Source organism: Trachypithecus francoisi, unplaced genomic scaffold, assembly GCF_009764315.1.
Source record: "Trachypithecus francoisi isolate TF-2019V2 unplaced genomic scaffold, Tfra_2.0 Lachesis_group4, whole genome shotgun sequence".
NCBI classification, from domain to species: Eukaryota; Metazoa; Chordata; class Mammalia; order Primates; family Cercopithecidae; genus Trachypithecus; species Trachypithecus francoisi.
This window is the reverse complement of record NW_022681469.1, coordinates 44,437,652-44,459,912: the sequence shown is the minus strand read 5'-3', so window position 1 is coordinate 44,459,912 and position 22,261 is coordinate 44,437,652. Positions and strand designations below refer to the sequence as shown.

The following is a 22,261-nucleotide window of genomic DNA, read 5'->3' as shown; positions in this document are numbered from 1 at the left end:
TACTTAGGAGGCTGAGACAGGAGCATCCCTTGAATCCAGGAGCCTGAGGCTGTGGTGAGTTATGGTTGTGCCACTGCACTCCAGGCTGGGCAACAGAGTGTGAAAGCATGACCCTGCATCTAAATAGAAAAAAAAAAAAAGAAGAAGAAAAGAAAGAAAGGAAGGAAGGAAGGAAAGTAGGAAGGAAGGAAGAAAAGAAAAGGAAAGGAAAGGAAAAGAGAAAAGAAAGGGCCCATGCCTGCAGAGCACTGTTTTTTACAGTGATTCCTTTATTTCTGTGTCTTCCACACATGAGGCATTTTCAATTTGTTTAAATGGAGCTCTTTCAAATGACCAGTAGAATATGGCATAGTAGATTTACAAGTTTTGGAGACTTTCCACCTAAGAAAATATTTTATCATTTGGGATGAGGAAAATACACTAAAAGTTTCCATTTCATTTTAGAACCATTTCAAAAAATTATTTCTTAGTTACAATAATAGCACTAGACACTTCATAATACTACAATTCAGAGGAGGAAGTTTTGGGGAAAAATACAGGTTGTGCCGGATGTTTGAATTTTCTGACAAAACTGTCTAATGACTCATGAGTGTCTTGTAGTTTTTAAAGGGTATACATAGAGAAAAATAGTATTAGACTATTATTCATTGAATATAGCTTTCAACTTCAGTTATTTGAGATAACCACCTATAGTAAAACCTTATCTCAGATGCTCATGATAAAAAAAAAAATTTCTTTATATTTTGCATTTTGCTTTAGCCTGAATTTTACTTTGGCTAAAATATTTTACCTTTTAGAAAAATGAGTTGTATTGTTGAGGGTGGAAGAGTGAGTATATTTAAATCAACTGGACTAAAGAAATATACTGATGTGTAATGCATGCCTTAATTCATGTCCAAATGCCACATGATCTTTTGGAAATCTGCAGAATGGAGAACATTCTAAATTTCAAGGTTAGATGGATTATATTTATATTCTTTGTCATTAACTGAAACTACTTCTTACAATACTATATTCTATATATTTTGTTATTGCCTTTGGTGCCTTTATAAATTACCTGTTTTCCTCCCAATGTTTTGTTACTATATTCTTTCCATTTCTTTTTGTGTGCTTCCATCTCTATATATACTTAAAATATCTGTTGTTTGCCTGGCTGAATTGACACCAAAATGTTTAAGAATAGAGTATGTTAATATTGGGGAAAAATTAATTTTGAACATGAAGTTTTTAAAAAAGAAGATTTTGAAGGAATAAGAACAGAAGGGTACCACTCATGTTGAGGGGTGTGACTGTTTTATGCTCTAGGAGGAGGAGCATCTACCTTTGCAGATCAAGCCTGCCACCTCCAGAGTTTTGGTTATCTCATTTTGGTTGTTACTCCAAAGTACACCTTCCATATCTCTGTCTGACTGTCTCTGTTCCCCATGTCTCTTCTTCATCTCTCCTTCCTCTTTTCTCTCATTTTTCTATTTCATACTTTCTCTCCCTCCCCTCCCCTTACCTGTCTCACTTGCAAATTTTACGTGATTTCATTCAGTTATTAACTACCATTTATAGAAACCCTGTGGCAGTGATTAATGACATTTTCCATAATAATATTTTAATTTTTTTTTAGTTTTATTCTTAGCTTATATGTTTGTGAGTTATAAGTACATAGCTTAAAAGAAATAGCTCCAAAAGTCTCCATCAAACACCCGGAATTTTTCAACAATGATTTTTTCTTTCTAGATTTAATTAGATTCTCATGGTATTTGAATTGATTATTATTCTTTCAAAATACATACTTATTTAGCTATTTGCTGTTTTTCTAATTACATTCCAAGATGACCCATCCTGACTCCCAAAACTAACTGAAGCAACTTAGAAATACTAAATTCTCTTAGAAATGCTTTTGCTATTTAAATTACTTACATATAGTGTTAAACTATTATAGTTTTGAGAATCTTTTATAATTAATAGGTATAATTCTCAACTAGTATATTGTAAAATAGTATAGAAGGAACCTTATAGTTTAAAGTTGACATATTTCTTAAAAACTCTTGTAAGGGGAATTTTTAAAAATATGGATGGTTTAAGTTGAATACACCAGGAAGGTATTAGGAAGATTCACTTATGAACCTCCAGCTCAGGGGCCTTAGCACTGGGGGAGGGTCCAATGCTAAGTCTGAGAAAAAATAACCAACTTAATTTCACTAATTTCTAACCTTTAAATTAAATTTAGTATTTCTCTCAATTATACATACAGACAATAAACTTCAGTGGCATTAATAGTACCTGTGGCTTTGTTGATGACATTTTCATGTATTAAAGTTGTTGCAGAAATCGTAAAGTATCATTTATACCAATTGCTACTTTTAAAATAGTACTTATCAGATCACCACTAGAACTTGTTATTAATGTGTTTAAAAAGAAGCACATGTTTATTCTACCTCAACTTTAATATTATCAACTATAGTCATGGGGCCACATAACATTTCATTCAACTATGAAGCGCATATAGCATGGTGGTCCCATAAAATTAGAACACTGTATTTTTACTGTACCTTTTCTATGTTTACATATACAAATACTTGCCATTGTGTTACAGGTACCTACAGTACTCAGTACAGTAACATGCTGAACAACTTTGTAGCCTAGGAGTGATAGGCCATACCATGTAGCCTAAGTATGTCATTGACTATACCATCCAGATTTGTGTAAGTGCACTCTCTGATGTTCATACAATGATGAAATCACCTAATGATTCCTTCCTCAGAGTGTGTCCCTGTATTTAAACATAATTGGTTTCCTTCAAAATCTTGTGTATTCTATTTTATGGATTTGAAAATACTTTATCTCCGTGGCACACCACTGAAAACAAAAAATGCCTGCTCTTGCCCCTCAGAATCCAAAGCATTCTTTATAGTAAAAGTAATTTATTTTGTAACATACACATTTTATAAATTTGCGTTTCTGTATGTAATTTTCACAATGCAGAGAACACAGATTTTTTTTTTTTGAACAGCTTCTTTTTGCTTACATTAAATTGAAATGATAATAAAGGACATATTCAATTTCTCACCTTAAAAAACTGTGTTAAATATTAAATCCCTAAGTAACTTGTTTTCATGTTTGCATTTTAATGTCATGCTTTTACCAATGCATAGCCAGCCAATGCCAGGATGCAGAAGAACGGAGAAAATGAACTTACTGGGTTTTATATGCCACAATTTAGATAGTCTTAATTTAAATTGCCATAAATAAGTACAAGAGAAAACAGAGGAAGTGCTTCAAAGTCAACAACCTGGTGACACATATTTTTCAGGGTTTTCAGGCAAATCTTCCCATGGGATTTTAATTGATATGCAACATAGTGTGGCCTGAGGCCCCCATCCAAGCACAGGACTCTGGTAATTTGTACCAGCTTTCCTTCCTCTTGTATACTTGACTGAAGGGAAAAATTGAAGATGGTAGACATCCTCTCAAGTGGATGTAGGAGGCAATTAGAAGAATAAAATTGAATAATTATTAAGTAGTTTGCTCAAGGATATTAATCATTCTGCTCACTTTGAAGGAGAAAAAATACTCATACAAATAAACAGTAGTTGTCTCTTAGAAGACTGAGAAATCCAGGAGTTTGGGGAAAATGTGAAGATAATTGAAAGAAAAGAGCAAAATGGATTAATATACTAGTTTTCCAAAGAAATATTAAATCTCCCCAAATTTCCACTATAACTTCTCTTGGGAAATCAAACTGGAGGAACTGGACCTCTTGGGGAATAATATCACCATAACATAACATAATTTGAAGTTAACACTAGAAGTTGAAGTTTATTTTTTTCCTAATAATTATGCTCAGGGAAGGATGCAGAAATTGCATTTTTGGAATGACAGAAAAGTAGTTATTTTAGAAAGAACATTTTAACATCTATGGTAGATATCTCCTAGGAAATGTGTACTGTGGAGTGACAGGAGAAGCTAAAACCAAAAGCCATCATTACCTTAGGCCATAAAATTGAATTGCATGGAGTCAACAGGTTTTTATTAAGGGTCTGCTATATGTCCAGGCCAGTGTGCTGGAGTTTGTAGAGAAGTCCTGTTTTGTTTCTTAATCAAATGCCTTTGATTTTTTTGTTCCTGTTGCTTTTAAAAATTATACCCTTAGTTAGAAATAAGTATGAAGCTACTGGCTCTTGAACTCCAATTAACCATGAAAAATTATATATATGTATGTGTATAAATACATTTAAAACTGGCCTCCCAGCCCGGCACACTGACTTACACCTGTAACCCCAACACTTTGGGAGGCCAAGGTGGGCAGATCATCTGAGGTCGGGAGTTCGAGACCAACCTGGCCAACATGGAGAAACCCTGTCTCTACTAAAAATACAAAAATTAACCAGGTGTGGTGGCACATGCCTGTAATCCCAGATACTTGGGAGGCTGAGGCAGGAGAATCGCTTGAGCCCAGGAGGCGGAGGTTGCAGTGAGCCGAGATTGTGCCACTGCACTCCAGCCCGGATGACAGAGCAAGACTCTATCTCAAAAAAACAAAAAACAAAAAAACAAAAAATCCAGAAAAAACTGGCCTCCCATATGTTATTTTTTTCCCCGTTATCCAGAATTGGATTTCCTGGTGAAACATCAAGCTTACTTGTGACCCTGTCATTCTGGCATACCATCCTTTCAGAACCAAAAATCTGGATTATCTGTCTTTTCAACTCCTGTCTATACTAGGGAGCTAAACACTCCTGAAAAAACCTTGATGACCATATAAATCACTATCACTACACATGTGTGGTCTTGGGTCTCAACAGAGCCTCAGAATCCCTCCACAGAACTTCAATATGTCCCAAATTCCTGCAACAAATCATTCTCGAGCACTTACTCTGTGGCAGATAAGTACCACACTCTTCTAGGTACAGTCTGGGGACACAGCAATGAATTACAAAAACAAGCAGACCTGCCCTCTCCCATTTTCCACAGTGGCCATCTCATTTTGGTGCTGTTTTCTTTAAAGAAGCACTTGGCAACTTTCCCTCCCTCTCTAGGAGTAGAAGAGGCCATCCAGCTTTTCCTCAGGGTCTCTCCACCCTGGGCCCTACCTACAAACTTACCTAATTCTGAGCCTGTTTTTACCTGCCATTCAAAGGAGGAGATACAGCTCTTCCTGTTGCAGTACATACCCCATCACTGCCCACCTTTTAATACACTCACTCCATTGAGTGGCCCTTTCTGCATTCAGTTTGAACTTTTTTCTGGAGAACAGTGAACATATGTAAGTCTTTCCTGTCTAAAAATGTACGTGTAGGGAGTGTGTATAGGTGGGAGTGTATCTCTTCATGGACTCTGCATCCTCAGTTTTCTCTTTCTGTTTACAAATAGATGTCTTGGAAAGATAGCTGCATGTGTGGTCCCTGTTCCCTCACTTTTCAGTAGTCCTCACGTCACTGCTATTCATTTCTAGCCCGAACACATCACTATAATTTCGCTGGCCAAACACAGTATCTGACACAACCTCCTTGAAATATTATTATCTCTCAATTCCATGGGATCTCCCTTTCCTAGAGTTTCTACTTCCGTGTTTACTCCTCTATTTCCTCTGCCAGCTCCTCCCTTCCTTAGATGCTTTTGTTACCTTGAATCCCTCATCACTGAGTACATTCTCCCTGGGCAGCTGAATAAGCCCATTCACTATGACAGTTTCAGCCATGTTTCATCCCCTAGCCCCGGACTAACTACCGCCAAACTCCACATCATGGTCTCTGGCTGCATTTTGAACATTTCCATTTGAGTATCCCCAGACTTAGCAAGTCTCACACTCAATGTATTTTAAACCAAACTCTTTTTCCTCCTGGATTTCTTCCTTAGTAAATGGCTTCAGAAACCAGGGGAGTCACGCTTCACTCTTCTCATCACTGCTTCATCTGAGGTCTTATCAACGCATGCTAATCCCACTTTCTTGGTATTTCCTCAGAGTCCTCCTGCCTGACCCCATTGGTACTGTATTATCACTGCATGCCATTCCTGCTTCCTCATTTCTGACACGGAAAATTGAAGATGTTTACCTGGTGTCTTTAGATCCAACAAAAATATGGAGCCACTGGCATCTCTAAAACTGCTTGCCTCTGTGTCTTTGCATAAATTCCCCACTGACTAGAACAATCTTTGCTTTTATTTCATCTAACATAGTCTTCTTCTTTAAGACATAGCCCAGGAATCACCCTTACTTTCTCCTTCTACCCTATGCTCTCTCCTCTCCCCTTTCAGAACTCCATCTTACAAATCTGAATTGGATATTGGATATTCCATCCATTTGTGCCTCAGTTTTTCATCTGTAAAATGGGGTTTATAATAGCATTTATCTCATACAATTATTCTAAGAGTTTAGTGAGTAAATATTTATAAACTACTTATAGCAGTGCCTGAAATATAGTAAGTACTATATAAAATGTTGCTAAATAAAAATTTTAAAAATACAATAAAATATGGGAAACTATATATTGGTGATGAGAACAACCTTTGGAATCACATAGATCTAAATTTGAATCCCAGACCTCCCCTTAGTAGCTTTGCACCTCAAGCCACTATATAAAGATTTTGAACCTCAGGTTTCTCACCTATAAAATGAGCCAAATGTTCACCTTATGAGATTGTCTGTGATGCAGAGGTAATGCCTTGAGGCACTTACTATGTAACACTCCTTGCTCATTATTTACTCCAGTTGGGCACGGTGGCTCACGCCTATACTCCTAGTAGCTCATGCCTGTAATCCCAGCACTTAGGAAGGCAGAGGCAAAAGGATAGCCTGAACCCAAGGAGTTGAAGACCTGCCTAGGCAATGTAGTGAGAAGCTGTTCTCCACAAAGAGAAAAGAAAAAAAGGACAAAAAAACGAAATAAATGTACTCATTACTTACTCCACCAGCACGATGTGTTTGTCCAAATCACAACAGTTATCACACTGTATCGTAACTATATTTTTATTCACCTACACTTTACGTTCCTTAATCTTTGTCTCTGAAGTTTGGGCAGAATCTGCCATGTAGTCAAATGCTCAATGAAGACTTGTTGAATGAACATTTGACTATGAAGGCATTGTCTTCAGGCTCCTATGCTGGTTAGGAATGAAGACTGTATTTATTCCATTTTTTTTTCCACTTCTTATAAACTCAGCACTCTTAGAGAGTCTTCTGTGGCGAATTCCATGTGCCTCTAATGTCTTTAATGGACCAGAGTACACAGTTTACTTTGACCATTGGCCATCATTTATCTGACGCCTACTTTCCAGGCCCACATTCAGTATCTACGACAAGGCAGGCAAGGCCCTGTCTTTGTGGGGTTTCTGCACAGTATGGCTATTTGCTCCTGGGGCTTAGCCAACTTACAGTCAACTTGTATTCAGCATTAATTAACTTTCCGTTCTGTTTTGAATATTGCATTAAACCCAGTAATGGTCCTGTTCAAGGCTAAGAAAATACCCTGTGCTAGATTTAACTATCTATTGGTTATAGAAAATAGATTATATCTTCCTAGAACTTTAGAGCTTGACACAGACTTAGAGAGCATTTTCCCTTTCCTTGTATGTGTGTCGACACCAAGTGAAATGACCTGTTCAAGATACTCACTCAGCCAAGTAGTGACAGAGCCAAGACCAAAAAGCTGGTTTTAAGTTTCCAGCATCACAGTCCCTATACATACACTAATACTTGGCTGTCTTTGCCACTTATGAAGATGGAAGGGTGATCATTAATTGAAATACCTTTGTTTTTGTGCCCCCACTATGTTGTGTCCCTGTTGCTAGTAGCCTCATTTAAACCAAACAAACAGCAGTAACAACCACAACCACAGACACTTACAACCCTTTCTTTTTGTAGTTCTGGAATTAGCTTGCCCAAATGGTAATAGGAGGTAATGAGCTGTGACAGGAATAACTCAGTTAGGGGGTGGCTCAGATGAAACGCAGGGAATTGGGAAGCACCTCAGGAAGAGGGTTTTAATTTTTATCTTATTTTCCCTAGTTTAAAGTAATAATACACTAGGCCACAAAATTTTTATTGCATGAGAAAACTAGGTTTATCTGTTTTCAGCAATTTTAGAGTATACTTGTAAACAACATGTTCATAGATTGTTTTTGGCTCTGGAATTGTTTGTACACTAAATTAAGGCGGAGGTATTTATACCTTGTAATTTCAGTGTCATGCTGTCCTGTTCATCTGAGGCTTGCAATAGAGCCTTTAAAAAATCAAATGGTATTAGTAGATAACATGGATGGAGAGGGAGGGATGTGCAAAGAGTAACAATGCCATCGTTGATTCACAAATTAATTCCATAAATAATAGGATTTACCTCCTGTGCACTGCTTTGAAACGTGCTTTGGTGTCTCATTTCGCTGTAACATTTCACTCTGCTTGCTTCGCTTCATCTTGCCTGGCCTGTCTGTTAGACCGCTGTGCTTCTTTGGTTGGGGCCTGTCTCTTCTGTCGGGGCTGGGGAGTGCATCCTGGGTCTTCTCAGGCGAGGCTCCTCCTGCCTGTGTGAGGTCTGCACCTCCTGCTGGGGATGCTGCCCCTGCCACCAGGGGTCCTACAGGAACAGTCACTGCTGGGGACCTCTCAGTCCTTTGGATTGCAAAAGTGTCCTTTGGACTCTTGCTGAGCCCTGGCTGGTCAAGTGCCTGGAGAATTGTTGTGTATGATCCCAGTCCTGTGAATATTGTCAGCATCAGTCAGCCTTCTTTTAGTGTGTTTGTTTCCTCCCATGCTGCCATAAAGACCTTATGTCCTAGGTGGCCTGGCCAACCCTGTGTATCTCTGTAATAGGCTAATATCAGTGATGGAAAACATTGGATATGACCAGGGAGTTATTTTACTCATCAGTATCATCATCGTCATCATCATCATCATCACATTTTACAGAATCACCCAGTGAGTACATTATAGTTTAAGTTTTGTTAACAAGACAAAACTGGTTTATTTTCATTTGTAACTTGCACAATGTATATGCCAAGGACAAATGAAAAAGAGATGAAGCTGAAATGTGAACTGTGAAATAAACACAGTTGGGAAAATAAAATTGGAAAATATGTTAAGCATTTGGGAGAGATATTTTGGATTATTTTGACCCCAATATGCATTTTCATTAAAACTAGAGGATATACTTGCATGTATTTTTGTTGTAGTCATAAATGGTATTGTTACCAACTTGAGTGAACTGTTGCACATTGATCTTTTCTAAGAAAATGTGTTTAAGATCTAAAATATATTTTATTATCCAGAAATTATATTCAACTTTGTTATTATTTAAACTTGTTATATTAGAAGTATTTCAACTGGCCAACTGAAAATAGCCAGCACTGAATAGGTTCAAGTAAAGTATAGTTTTACTGTTTTTGCTTTCTAGCCTCTGGAAAAAATAAATAGATAATAATTGAAATATGGAAAAAATAGGTTATTATTTTTAAATCTGCTGCTGTAGCCAAACACAAGGTTACTAAGTCTCTCTGGGTAGATTGATGCTTCACTCTGCAAATTCTGTTTCTTAGAGTTGCCTTCTTGGTTCGTTCTTTCAAGTGTTTGAGCTGTGGTCAGAGTCTTTTACAAACCTCCTTAGGTTAAAATAGAATGGCCCTATGTCAGTGTGGTAACCAGAGTAAATGGAACATAGGTAGGTGGAGAGATGTGGTTTTCCTAGAATAAATATTTTGCTATCAACTTCACAGCTGTCACAGTAATAATATTTAGTAAGCACTTGCATGTTAAATCCTTTATTAAGTACTTAATGTGCATTATCTCTTTTAATCTTCATCATAACCCTATGAGGACAGTAATGCTATTACCAGCTATTAAGCTTGTGATCTTAAAATGTAGAGATTCAGTAAGTGAATGTAAATATTATTTGCACCATTGATATTTTCTAGTCTTTGTTTCCCTCCTTTCTGCCCAAAAACTGACTTTCTAGGTAAAAGAATTTAAATAAGCACTTCCAATAACTAAACTTTTACCTCTCTTCAGATTTCTGTGTTAAGCTTCTAAGAATCAAAATATTTTCTGAGATCTACCTATCTATCAAGTGTATGTGTGTATATACATATTTCCTGGACTTTGTTTTGCTTTTGAGATAGGGTCTCATTCTGACACCCAGGCTGGAGTGCAGTGGCATGATTATGGCTCACTACAGCCTGGACCTCCTGGGGCTCAGGTGATCTTCCTACCTTAGCACTCCACCCCCCACCTTCCCTACCCCCTCCCCAAAATAGCTGAGACTACAGATACTCGCCACCATACTCAGCTATTTCTTTTTTTTTTTGGTAGAAACAGTTTTGTCACGTTGCCCAGGGTAGTCAAACTCCTGGGCTCAAGGGATCCGCCCGCCTTGGGATTCTGCCCACCTCGGGATTCCAGGCGTGAACTACCTCCCCCTAGTCTAACTTCCTACACTTTGTAAAATGCATCTCTTTAGAAAGGACTACTTAACCAGTGTTAGAGTTAAGTCATGACCAACAATTACTGGATTCGATCTCTCTGAGAGTTTGGAATATTTAATGAATCAACCACAGATCAGGCAACAAAGGTAAACAAATAGAAGGAAAAAAATCTGTGCTATCCACTGGCTGTCATTTAAAATACAAAAGCACCTCCCGTAGGATGGAGATGGATTCTAGGATTTGCACATGTGGTAGGAAACTTATTGAGGAGTCACTTTGTGGGATGTGGGAGGGCAGTGCTGTGTTTTTTCCTAGTTTCTTTTTGACTTTGTTGAGAGGAAAGATAATAGTAAAGATTATTGTTCAATTTCCCAAAGTATGGTTTTCTTTGTCCTGCAGTGGAAAATGTAGCTTTTCTCTAGCTTTCTTTTTACCTCCTGACCCATCTCACTTTGTTCCCCACTAGGAAAATGTTGACTGGATTTTGGCTAAGATGTGTGGCCTCTTGGGAGAGTTTTGTGCCAGAGCGTTCTGTGTAGGAGGCTCACTTTAGGCCAGTTTATTCAGGCAGCAGGTCAGGCTAGGGCTGTTGGCCAGAAGTGCTGTGCGTCCTCTGTCTTGGAGACACGGAGCTACTTAGAGCTGAGCTACCGTGTGGTATTAGTAAACATTTCCCACCCCCACACACACTTGAGGAGCAGAACTCCCCAGAGATGTCTGTGTCTGGTCCCTCGCAGCTGGGTTTTTACAGAGGCTAGATGCTCACTTAGCCATCTCGGCTGTGATTCAGGATAACCGCAGCCCACTTCTAGCTTGCTTTTTGATTTTCCTATTGGGAAAGAACAGTCGCAGTAAAGCAGTATCTAGGAAGAGGAAAGCCTTCACCTAGTCAGACTTTTGCACAGAGTCCTGTTATACCACCACTGGGTAGATGATAGTCATAGCAGCTAAAGAATGGGGAACAACTGGGGGTGCTCTGTGGCACTGATCTTAAAGCTACAGAGTCAGGTTTGACCTCAAAGCAATTTCCTAAATTACTAAATACACATAACTCTTATTGCTCATGTTCTAATCCGCGGTCTTTGTTTGGCATACTATTGGCCTGATAAATGCTAATAAACCATTGTTTTTCAGCATGTAGCTTACATGATGGGGATTTGATTAAGAAAGTACTTTCAAGCATCTTATTTCATAGGAAACTTTATTAGAAATAAGATAAGACCCATTCAATCTGTATTCTCTTAAAAATGGAAATGGGTTGTGGGTTATTCTCCGAATTCTCTGCTGTCTGTCCTTTCCTGTACTCCACTGTAGCTGTTTGGTATCTCTGTTCCGAGAAATTCAGAGCACCTGTCATACCACATCTTAAAAGGAGGAAATGAAAGAGATAAAAGAGGCTTGTTTAGAGGAGAGCTGAGTTTGTTGTGTAGTTTTCTGGTGACTCATTCAGGGTTCCTTTCACTTTGATAAACTGCATTCCTCATATTCCCTAGTGTAATTTGGCCACATATTGATCAGGTATCAGTATCAATTGGGATAATTTCATTATAAACTTACTTGTTTTTACAAAAGCTAGTCTTCACTCTCATTTTCAGCAGCACAGAGTTCCTGGGATCAGTCGCAGACATTGTCACCAGACTTCTAAGATGCTGTTGAAGTCAGTTCCAGTTGTTACTTGAATGCTGTTGAGGAGCTAGGAGCTCTCCAGATAACAGGCCAGCTGCCTGAACATAACACTGATGACCTTTCGTAGCACTCAAAGATTTTGTGTGGGGTTGTGTCTTCAGTAATTCATCACAGCTTTTGTGGTTTTGTTTTGCTTTTTAAATCAAACATGATGAATATTTCCTTTTATGCTCTCCTTTTAGCTACTTAGCTTCTAAAGTGTTACTTTGTTTTCCTAAATTTACAGTAGCTGCCAGTCTTGTGCTGAGTTCTCCTCTAAGTACACTGAATTGTGCAATTCTTGCTTGGCCCAGTTTTGGACAGGCACCTTTCCCAGAACCCAGTGGACTTCTCAGAGGTTAAACAGTTTTGGCAAAAACTGTAAATACTGACTGAATAAAACCATAAAAACTGAAATCTCAAGAACGGGGAAAAAGATGATTCCTGACTGCAAGCCACATGGATGCAGAGGACTCATTTTTTTAAAAAAAGTTTGTTTCTCTATTCAAGCCTTCTTAAGTTTGATCATTCTTGTGATCTTCTCTTTACCTCAAATAAAACCATCATTATCGTGCCTTTTATGATTCTTGATTCCTGTTGGCAGTGGCAGGGATAGAAACTATAACAACTGTTTTTTCTTAGTTTACTTTAACCTTTTCATTACCCTGAGTCGCAGTCAAACTATGACAGAAATAGAAGGTTACAAATAGAAGGGTTTTATAAAGAGATCCACCAAAAAAAAAAAAAAATGATTTTTGGCAAGGAATAACAATCAGATCATTTAAAGATTTGGTAGGATTTAAGGAATCATTTTTGGCTAATTTTTGTTGTATTTTCTAGATATTTCTCTATTTAAAAAATAAGAATATGAATGTGTTTCTGGTAGATACTTCGGTAGATACATCTTGTTTAACATCTCTATGATCTTGTAAATGCATTTTGGTTTGCGGCTTCTTTAGATGCCTGTTAATAGATTTGGTTTTTCAGAGTAACCCAAAGTACTTTTCTAGTAAATTATAAAGGACTTACATTTTAAAACAATGTCTCCATTTTGTAAGTTTTAATATTTACATAAAGAGCTACTGCATATGGAGCTCTTGATCATGTAGCTACAGTCCTTAAATTTATGTTTTAAATTTATAGATTTGTTTCTTTTGATTGAGACATCATCTCTCTGCACACTGCCTTCTCTCTTATGTCTATTTTAACAATGCACCTGGCAGTTTATTAATTCTTCAACTTAGTGATGACTTTGTTCTTACGTATTGAAGGGTAACATTTACTTTCAACTTTTTGTTAAAACTAAAATTCAGAATAATTTTTAAAAAAGAAAAGGAACATGAACCAAGGCTAAAAACAGATAGATGAACAAAACAAACCAGCAGAAAGTTTTGGATTTGTAACTGATCTTCCTCCAAGGAACATTATCCCAGTGTTAGAAGTGACCCACTCCTGTAACAGCAGCATAGCTTGCTGACTGAGAGCATGGTCTCAGGAGGTTAACTGTCTGGGTCCTGATCCTGTTTCTGCTACTCACTCCCTCTATGACCTTGGGAAAATTTCCTAAATTTTCTGTGAATCAGTCTCTGCGTTAGTAAAATAGGCATAATACCGGTATGACTTCTTAATTTATTATTAGAATAAAATTAATCAATATTTATAAAGACCTTAAAAGAGAGTTTAGTACAAAGTAAGTTTCCATTTAAAAAAAAAAATGAAAAATTGATGAAAACATCTCTACTTTTAAGATGTTTCTCAATTTTGAAAACAGCAAGTAAATACTTTTCCTGCATTAAAGCTAGAGCTCCCATTCTAGTAAAGTAACCACTTACACCAATCAGTTACAGAAAACAGGTTTTGTTGAAGAAAAGAAATTACCAAAGGAGTGTTTGATCTATTTAGACCTAAGAACTTAAAAAAAAATTCTTTGTCTACTAAAAATAAAATGATATTTTAACAGGCAGATTAATTTGTAAATCTTGCTTACTAAAGTAGGAGTTATAAGAGATTCATTTCTTGGCTTAAGGCTTTTAAAACCTTCATGACGTGTCATTATAGTCTAAGATCTGGAAGAAATATTAATTCTCAAATGAATATATCCTATGGGAGGCAACTAGTGGTTTAGTTTGGAATGTCACTCCCATCTCTCTTCATCCTCAAGGCTATTGATCTCACACCAATCACATCCAATCTCTCTCTCCTAATTGCTTATTGGTTTCTTCCCCTTTTCTGTCATCGGCATAGCTGAGTTCCTTGTTTTGAATCAGACACTAAAACTTTTTTGTTTCATTCTGCTATCAAATCTTACTAACACTTCTCCGTCTTTTTGCTGATCAATTATCAGATTTTTCTCTCTGCCACTTAACTTCCTCAGCCATGTAATCCCATATCCAGTGTTATCAAACAAGATTTAATTTGGCTTTCCCTTCCTCACCTTAAACTCTCCGAGGTCAAAAGTTAACTTATCTCCCTTTTGTTAGTTTATTGTAATTAAGTCACATTCTGATAGAAGACAATCATATTTAACAAAGGATCAGTATCTTGAATATCTGAAAAACCTTTACAAATTAGTAAGAAAAAGGAGGCAACCCAATATAAAAGTTAGGAAAAAACATGAACAAGCTGAACACCCACTTCAAAGAAGAGAAAACATGAATGGCCAATGAACATGAAAAAATGTCCAAACCTGTTAGGAAACAAGGAAAGGCAAAATAAAACCACCATGAGATACCATTTCACACACAACTTGCACATGTTAAATTGTGATGGTTTCAAAGATTGGTGAGAATGTGGAGAATGAGCACTCTCATACTTAGTTTGTGGAACTAAATTTTGGAGCAACAATCTTGGGAACAAATTTGGCATTATCTAATAAGATTAAAGATGAGCAGGCCTGTGACCCAACCATCCTATTGCTGGCTGCTTAGCATGTATGTTAGGAGACCTGGATAAGATTGTTTCAAACAACAATGTTAAGAACAGCCATGTTAGGAACAGCAACAACACTGGTGATGACCACAATATCCATAAATAGTAGAATGAGGCTGGGCACAATGGCTCACGCCTGTAATCCCAACACTTTGGGAGGCCAAGGCGGGTGGATCACCTGAGGTTAGGAGTCTGAGACCAGCCTGTCCAACATGGTAAAACCCTGTCTGTACTAAAAATACAAAAAATTAACCAGGCATAGTGGCGGGCACCTATAGTCCCAGCTACTGGGGAGACTGAGGCAGGAAAATTGCTTGAATCCGGGAGGCAGAGGTTGCAATGAGCCAAGATTATGCCACTGTACTCCAGCCTGGGTGACAGAGTGAGACTCTGTCTCAAAAAAGAAAAATAAAAAATAATAGAATGGATAAATCAATCATTGGATATTAATTCAATGGAATACTATGCACCTGGAAAATGAGTGAACTACAGCTACATGAATCAACATAGATAAATCTCAAATGCAGGATGTTGAGCAGAAGATGCTACTCACAGCAATTTGTAAAGTATACTTTCCATTCTGGTATATTTTTTAGGGGTGTGTACACATGTACTGCTGTGAAAAATACAATAAAGAGCAGGGGAAAGATCATATAATATTTATATTTAAGACAGTGGTTACTTCTATGGAGAGGAAAATAGATTCAGGAAGGGACCAAAGGAGGCTTCAAAAATATTGTAACCATCTATTTCTATGACTGGACGAGACATTCTTTCCCCTTTAAAATGGATAGACCCGTTATACGTAGTTCCATGTCTGATAAATTTTATGACTAGTATATAAATAATTTACATAATCAATAACCACTCTTAGGCTTTTAAAAACATTTTGTTAAGGTTCTTCAATGTCAAGTGGGTTTTTGTTGAGTCCCTCTCTCAATCTTGATATTTAAGCATTGCATGGTGGAATAGAAAGTTAAGGTCTCAGTGAGGTATTATTGGAAATAGATAATATGGATATTCACTTGAAGGTACATTGAATAAAACTGACTTGATGCCAGTTAAACAATATCTTCTAAGTAATAATGAAACTAGCTGTTTATAACATTTCAAATATTTTACAAATCATGATGATAATGTAATTCTGGAAAAACTCAACTGAATAGAGTTATATAAGACAGATGCTGAGATGAAAGTATGGAAACAGAGTTGATAAAGGGAAACCACGGACACCGTCTAGAAATCCAGAACGTTGTAAGGTCATGGGCCTTTATTCATGTAGGTTGATTTTAGAGTTCCCCTGAAATGATTTGTTACTACCAGAAATCAATATTAGGAGAAGATGGAGAGACTTGAAAACTCTCACAACTCTGTTTTTGTTTTTCCAATTGCTGCATGGACCATCATATGTAAAAGTGGGCTTGGCACTAAAAAAAAAAGGAAAGAACAGTGTGTCCTTTTAGCCTTTAATTCTGCAAGCACAACTCTGGAAATTCCCTTTTGAGTTCTCTCTGACCCTTCCTCCTTTTCACCATCTGGCAGGTGGAGTGCATGACTTTGTGTTTCGACATTTTCTCCTTTCATCCTCTGAACTCTCTACAAAGTTAGAATCTGCAGAGAAACAGAGGGGTGTTCAAAGAGTTAGGGAGTTTATGACGGGATGCTTAGGTATAGGCCTGTAGAGTTAAAAGACTGCCGTAGGTACGCTGGTGTTTGTTTTTCCTTACCTGAAGCATCTGTAGCCAAGGAATCTGTGGTAGAGGAATTCTGTCAATTCACATCTACATGCAGTTATATGGCATTCTATAGAGAAGTGCATGATTTTGTATTATAGCATGGCTGCCATGCAACAAGCTGGTTTTCTTTCCTTCATCTTTGGTTTTCACAGTTTGCTGACACTCCATCAAAGGCACTTAATTTTAATGCCAAATACAGAAACACAAAGGACATGTGACAGTGGGAAGAGGGTGGGGTGGTTGTGCCTTATTGCTATTGTTGGAAGTGGAATCTTCTTATTAAAACTTATATTATACAAAATACAAAAACAAAAAACAAGGAACCCACACAAAATAACCCAGAATTAATTCTGGTAAAAATTCACAACTATTTCTGATATGAGGCAATTGTCTTATAACATTGGTTTTAAATGATGTTATTACATGTGTTAAAGTTATCTAGAAATAGAAATTTCCTTCCATTACTCCTTTCACTTGCCCCAGAATTATAAAGAAATGGACATTAGAACATTAGAATCTAAATTTATTAAATTATAATCTCTTTGATTTCTCAACTTTATCAGTTTATTAAGTTTAGTGAACATTATTGTTTAGAGAGGCATTATTAGAGATGTGTCAGGAGATAACAGAGATGTTAAAGTTCTTTGCCACCAAAGGAAGTGGGAAAGCAATGTTACTGTGTCATTATTCACATTAGCTAAGGTATAAATTCCTTTGTTAGAAGTAGGCAGAAGGACCCTTCTAGAAACAATAGTTGGACCCAACCAGAGAGTCTCACTGTTTTTATTTAATATTTGTGAAATAAAAGGCCTAAAACCATGAAATTGAATCATTTGTATTAGAAAGTGAAGTCTTAATGGATTCTGGTTGAACTATTGAATTAATTTTTCAATAATACATCAAATATTTCATATTTAAATTTGTTCTTTTTCAATTTTAGAGCAGGTGGGGTGGAGCAATTGAAGGAAATTTCTATTTCTGAAGGACTTTAATAACTAAAATGCAATTGTTTTAGCCCAGTGTTATAAAGAGCAATAGCATATAGAAAGGTGGATAAGAAGCATAGAGAAGTGGTATCTAGGACCAAGGGCCATTGCACAGTTTGTGAGAGTAATAATCTAACACATGTGAACACATGTGCATACACACAATACTTTTTTTTTTTTTTTCGAACTAAGTATCTTCTTCTAAAGATCACTCATCTAGAATTTAACTTAAGCTCCTTTTTGAGCTTCCAGCTCACAAAGCAAACTTCCTTTGGGTTGTGGATGACTTAACTATTTTGCTCAATTCTTACTGAATCTATTGATAACGATGTATTTTATGTTCCTCCTTTTTCTCACTACATGGTCTCCTTACCACTGAAAATGAAGATTGTTGCGTCCACTGTATCCTGGCTTGCTTGTTCTGCGAATTCCTGACCCTTTGCAATATTGTCCTGGGACAAGCGTCTTGTGGCATCTGCACCTCAGAAGCCTGCTGCTGTTGCTGTGGAGATGAGATGGGGGATGACTGTAACTGCCCTTGTGATATGGACTGTGGCATCATGGATGCCTGTTGTGAATCATCAGACTGCTTGGAAATCTGTATGGAATGCTGTGGAATTTGTTTTCCTTCATAAATATTTATCTTTTGTTTGTGTTAAAACTGGAGAGTGTTTAAAAATTTACTTTTGGGGGGAAGAAAAGCACATTGTAAGATTCTCATGAAACAACATGGAATTTGCACTGTTAACTCATTATTGTAAGTAATCTCTGAAAGCCTTTTTACTTTAACTAAATCTACATGGTTTAATATGTGAAATTTTAACTACTTTAACTAGTTTGATAAACTTCTTAATATGTTACAATAACTTTGGGACATTTTGACACCCCCTCCCCAAATGTTAAATGTGTTCTCCTTTTTACTGATATTTCTGTTTCTTCTAACCATTCTCAGGAGCCCTTTGCTCCAAATATATTATTTTTCAGTGAGTATTTAAACCTGGCAGTTTATTTTGATGTGTATCTATTCGTGATTAAAAGAAAACAGTCTTGGCCAGGCACAGTGGCTCACGCCTGTAATCCTGGCACTTTGGGAGGCCGAGGTGGGCAGATTGCCTGAGCTCAGAGTTCGAGACTAGCGAGGACAACATGGTGAAACCCGTCTCTTCTAAAATACAAAAAATTAGCTGGGTGTGGTGGCGGGTGCCTGTGGTCCCAGCTACTTGGGAGGCTGAGGCAGGAGAATTGCTTGAACCAAGAGTCGAAGGTTGCAGTGAGCTGAGATTGTGCCAGTGTACTCCAGCCTGGGTGACAAAGCAAGACTCCATCTCTAAATAAATAAATAAATATGTAAATAAATAAACCAGTCTTTATTTTAAAAGAAACTTTAGGAAACAAACCCACATAGTAGTTAGGAACCAGTGCTGATCTCTCTCCCTTACGTTCTCCGCTTGTTTAACAGATGCTGAATGCCTACTGTGTAGACTTTCTTCCTCAGACTGTGGGAATAGATACAGTTCCACTCCTGTCCACAGGAACATGAGATTTAGCAGACTAAGGAGGTCTGTAAAGAATGAACCATACCACAAGGCATACTGACGTGAGGATTATAAGAGACATAAACTCAAAAGGCTGTTGGAATACGCAGAAAATTGCTACCAGAATATTCAGGAAGGCTTCAGGGAGAATGTGGCATTTGAAGACTCTCTTAGAATGAGTGATTCATCTGGCATTTAAATGAATTATTTAGATTTTTGACAAAGTTTTAGGTGGACACCCTAAATCGTGTGTGCCTTTAACCAGTTAAAAGAACAGTGCCTTCAGCATCCTTTGTTATTAGTTGCAGTAATACAGCATTTTAAAAAAGCTATAAAGTTTAAATTAACTAAAAATATGCATTGTCTTACACATAATTTAAATGTTATCATATTTTTTTGATGAAAACATAATGCCTTAGTAAAATAGCTCTATTTAATAAAGAAGATGGAGTACTTTGACACATTTCATTTAAATTGGGAAATTTTTAATATTAAAATCCCAGTGTTCTGAGTTATTCATAGGCTTTCTTTTATTTGAGAGCTTTAGGTCTTTTTGGGATGAGAGCATTTTAGTTGTTTACTTTGGTTTGTTTCTTAAGCATTGCTATTTTTTGTAAACACAGATAAATGGAAACGATTCTTTTCAAAGCAGAAGAAATCTAGACATTCACTACTGTGACCAAATTTCTGTATTACAATTTTATGTTAAATTAAACTAATGTGGCAGGTTATAATGATCCTTAAGTGTAAAGACATCAGTCAATTACAAGACTAATTATATAGTTATTGAGACGTAGAGACTGTGTGGCTTACATAAAAGGGAGAGTAAATTTTCATACCATGCACTCTCCTACTCAGTTTGATCTCTCTAAAATTGTAGTTTGGTTTGATTTAATATACTTCTTTGTAGAAATTTTGAAAGTATGCTTTGGGATTAATAATTATTTTTAATTTTTCTGGCTGAATATCACATTGATAGTAACAACAGAAGCATAATTTTAGGAAGCCTTTTGCAAACCTAGCCTTTTAAGAGAGGTTTTTAACCTGAAGCATGAGAATATCACCTGTGGTTTTCCCTTTGAGATGAAACCTAGTTTCTAGTTGTATCATTACTTAAAGGGCTTAAAAAAGAAAAAACTTAGCAAACTTTTGAATCTTTCTTTTATTGCTACTTATACGTACATACACACATACAAAACCTTTAAATTTGGGGATCTGAATATAATTCTGGTAAATAACTGTCTTCATTTTTCTCCTCTAAAGAACTTAATTCATTTGTTACATAAAACATAAGGAAATCTTTGTACTATTTTACAGTAACCACAATCTAAATATTTACATATACCCAAAATTAACTTATGCTCATATATTAGGATGTGAGAATATCGTCTGTTTATGGACACATGAAACCTCCTAATGACCAGGAATTGTTAGAATATTTGGCTTTTTATATGCAGTTTTTCAACCAAGTGATTAGTCTAGTATTTAAACATATACTGCCACAATTTGTGATGAAAATATTAACACATTTGAAATAATGTTTCTTCATAACAGAGAATGTTAATGGATACCAGAATTTTATTTTTGTATTTATGTTCATAGCACATTTCCTCTTGTCTACTCCAGACAGTTATTCCATAAAGTATCTTGTATAATTAAAAGGAATAAGAAAAAGGAAAAGTAGGCAAATGTGAAAATAGTTTCAATATATCTTATGATTTCTTAATGTAAAATGTTTTGTTGAACTGTATGGCTATCATGACTAAGTGCTAGAATTTATAGTTATAGGCAGTGTCCTTTTAAATGTGGAAAGGCTTTTAAAATGTTTTAAAACTGGACTTGTATTATCCTGAATACACTATTTTGAAAATTTTTTAAAATGAGTTCTTTATTTTGCTTTATCATATGTTTATATCTAATTGACATATTGACTAATATTTGAAAGAATTCAACCATAAGTTAAAACCTGTAGGTTGTCTTTATCCTGTTTCATCCCTGTCTGAAGATTTCCGAGTCTTCTTATGTAAATCACATGACTCATGTCCATAAATGAACTATGAAAAATATCGATCAGTTTATGGTATAAATGATCATTGATATGTGATTTCAAAACATAGTGTTCTTTTAAAAATTTATAGTATGTCAAAATACAAGTTTTTTTACATCGTTTTAGTAAATTAATTTCATTTATTTACTTTGGAACTATATTTCTACTTAGAAAAACTAAGGTAATTTTACAATATATGCCGAGATTAAAAGCCAACGTAAAAATTCTCGAACATCTATGAAATTGAGTCTTAGATTTAATGAATTTCACTCAAAAATAAATCATCAGAAGAATTTCCATGTAGGGCATATAGTGGCACAATTTTTGTAAATGCTTTGCAGTTAGCATCTAACTAAAACAATACAGTATGACTTTATTTAGAAGATTTTTTATTTAGAAAGTTATTTTTTCATTTTTACAGTGTATCAGCTGTATCCATTTTCCTCACCTGGATAGTCAATGTTATCTGAGCAGTTCAAGGAGTAACCAAGGCAACCTTATGTAATAACTTTCCATTCTTTATCCATGCAAACTCTATCAGTGCTCTAGATTCTAATGATATAAGAGTCAAACATCACTGCCTAACATAAATAAGACTTGAGCCCAGAGAGTCTATATCTTGCTTTTTTGAACGCTACTTAAATGTTTAGATTTACTTAACTGCCTAATTAACCAGGTTATTTATTCATGAGATTATTTTTCAAATTATTCAAGACTTTTATGCCCCTTCCAATTACTTGTGATTTGTAGGCCTGTAGGGTTGTTGCATCTGATCTGACTGGTGGCAGAAAATTTCATCAAATACCGTAGTATCCAGTTTGTTTTCTTTTACACTAATACAGCAGAACATATCATTTTTGTTTTAAACAATGGGTAATATATTAATAGGGTTTGTTCCACACTATTTATAGTTTTTATAATCAAGCATTGGGTATTAAAACAGAATCCTTTCAACCCTTC

General features: G+C 36.2%; 1 protein-coding gene across 4 annotated transcripts in view; it reads left to right on the top strand.

The window, feature by feature from the left end:
* MDFIC (MyoD family inhibitor domain containing) overlaps positions 1–21,596 on the top strand; it is a 93,748-nt gene extending 72,152 nt beyond the window's left edge. For 3 of the 4 annotated variants that reach the window (XM_033191896.1, XM_033191895.1, XM_033191898.1), the window contains one exon: positions 18,107–21,130. In XM_033191896.1, coding sequence (XP_033047787.1) covers positions 18,107–18,354 — 248 coding nt within the window. In that variant the 3' untranslated portion in view covers positions 18,355–21,130. Of the gene's footprint in view, positions 1–18,106 lie in introns of all 4 variants that reach the window. The other variant, XM_033191897.1, reaches the window with a different exon arrangement.
* The last annotated feature ends 665 nt before the right edge of the window (positions 21,597–22,261 follow it).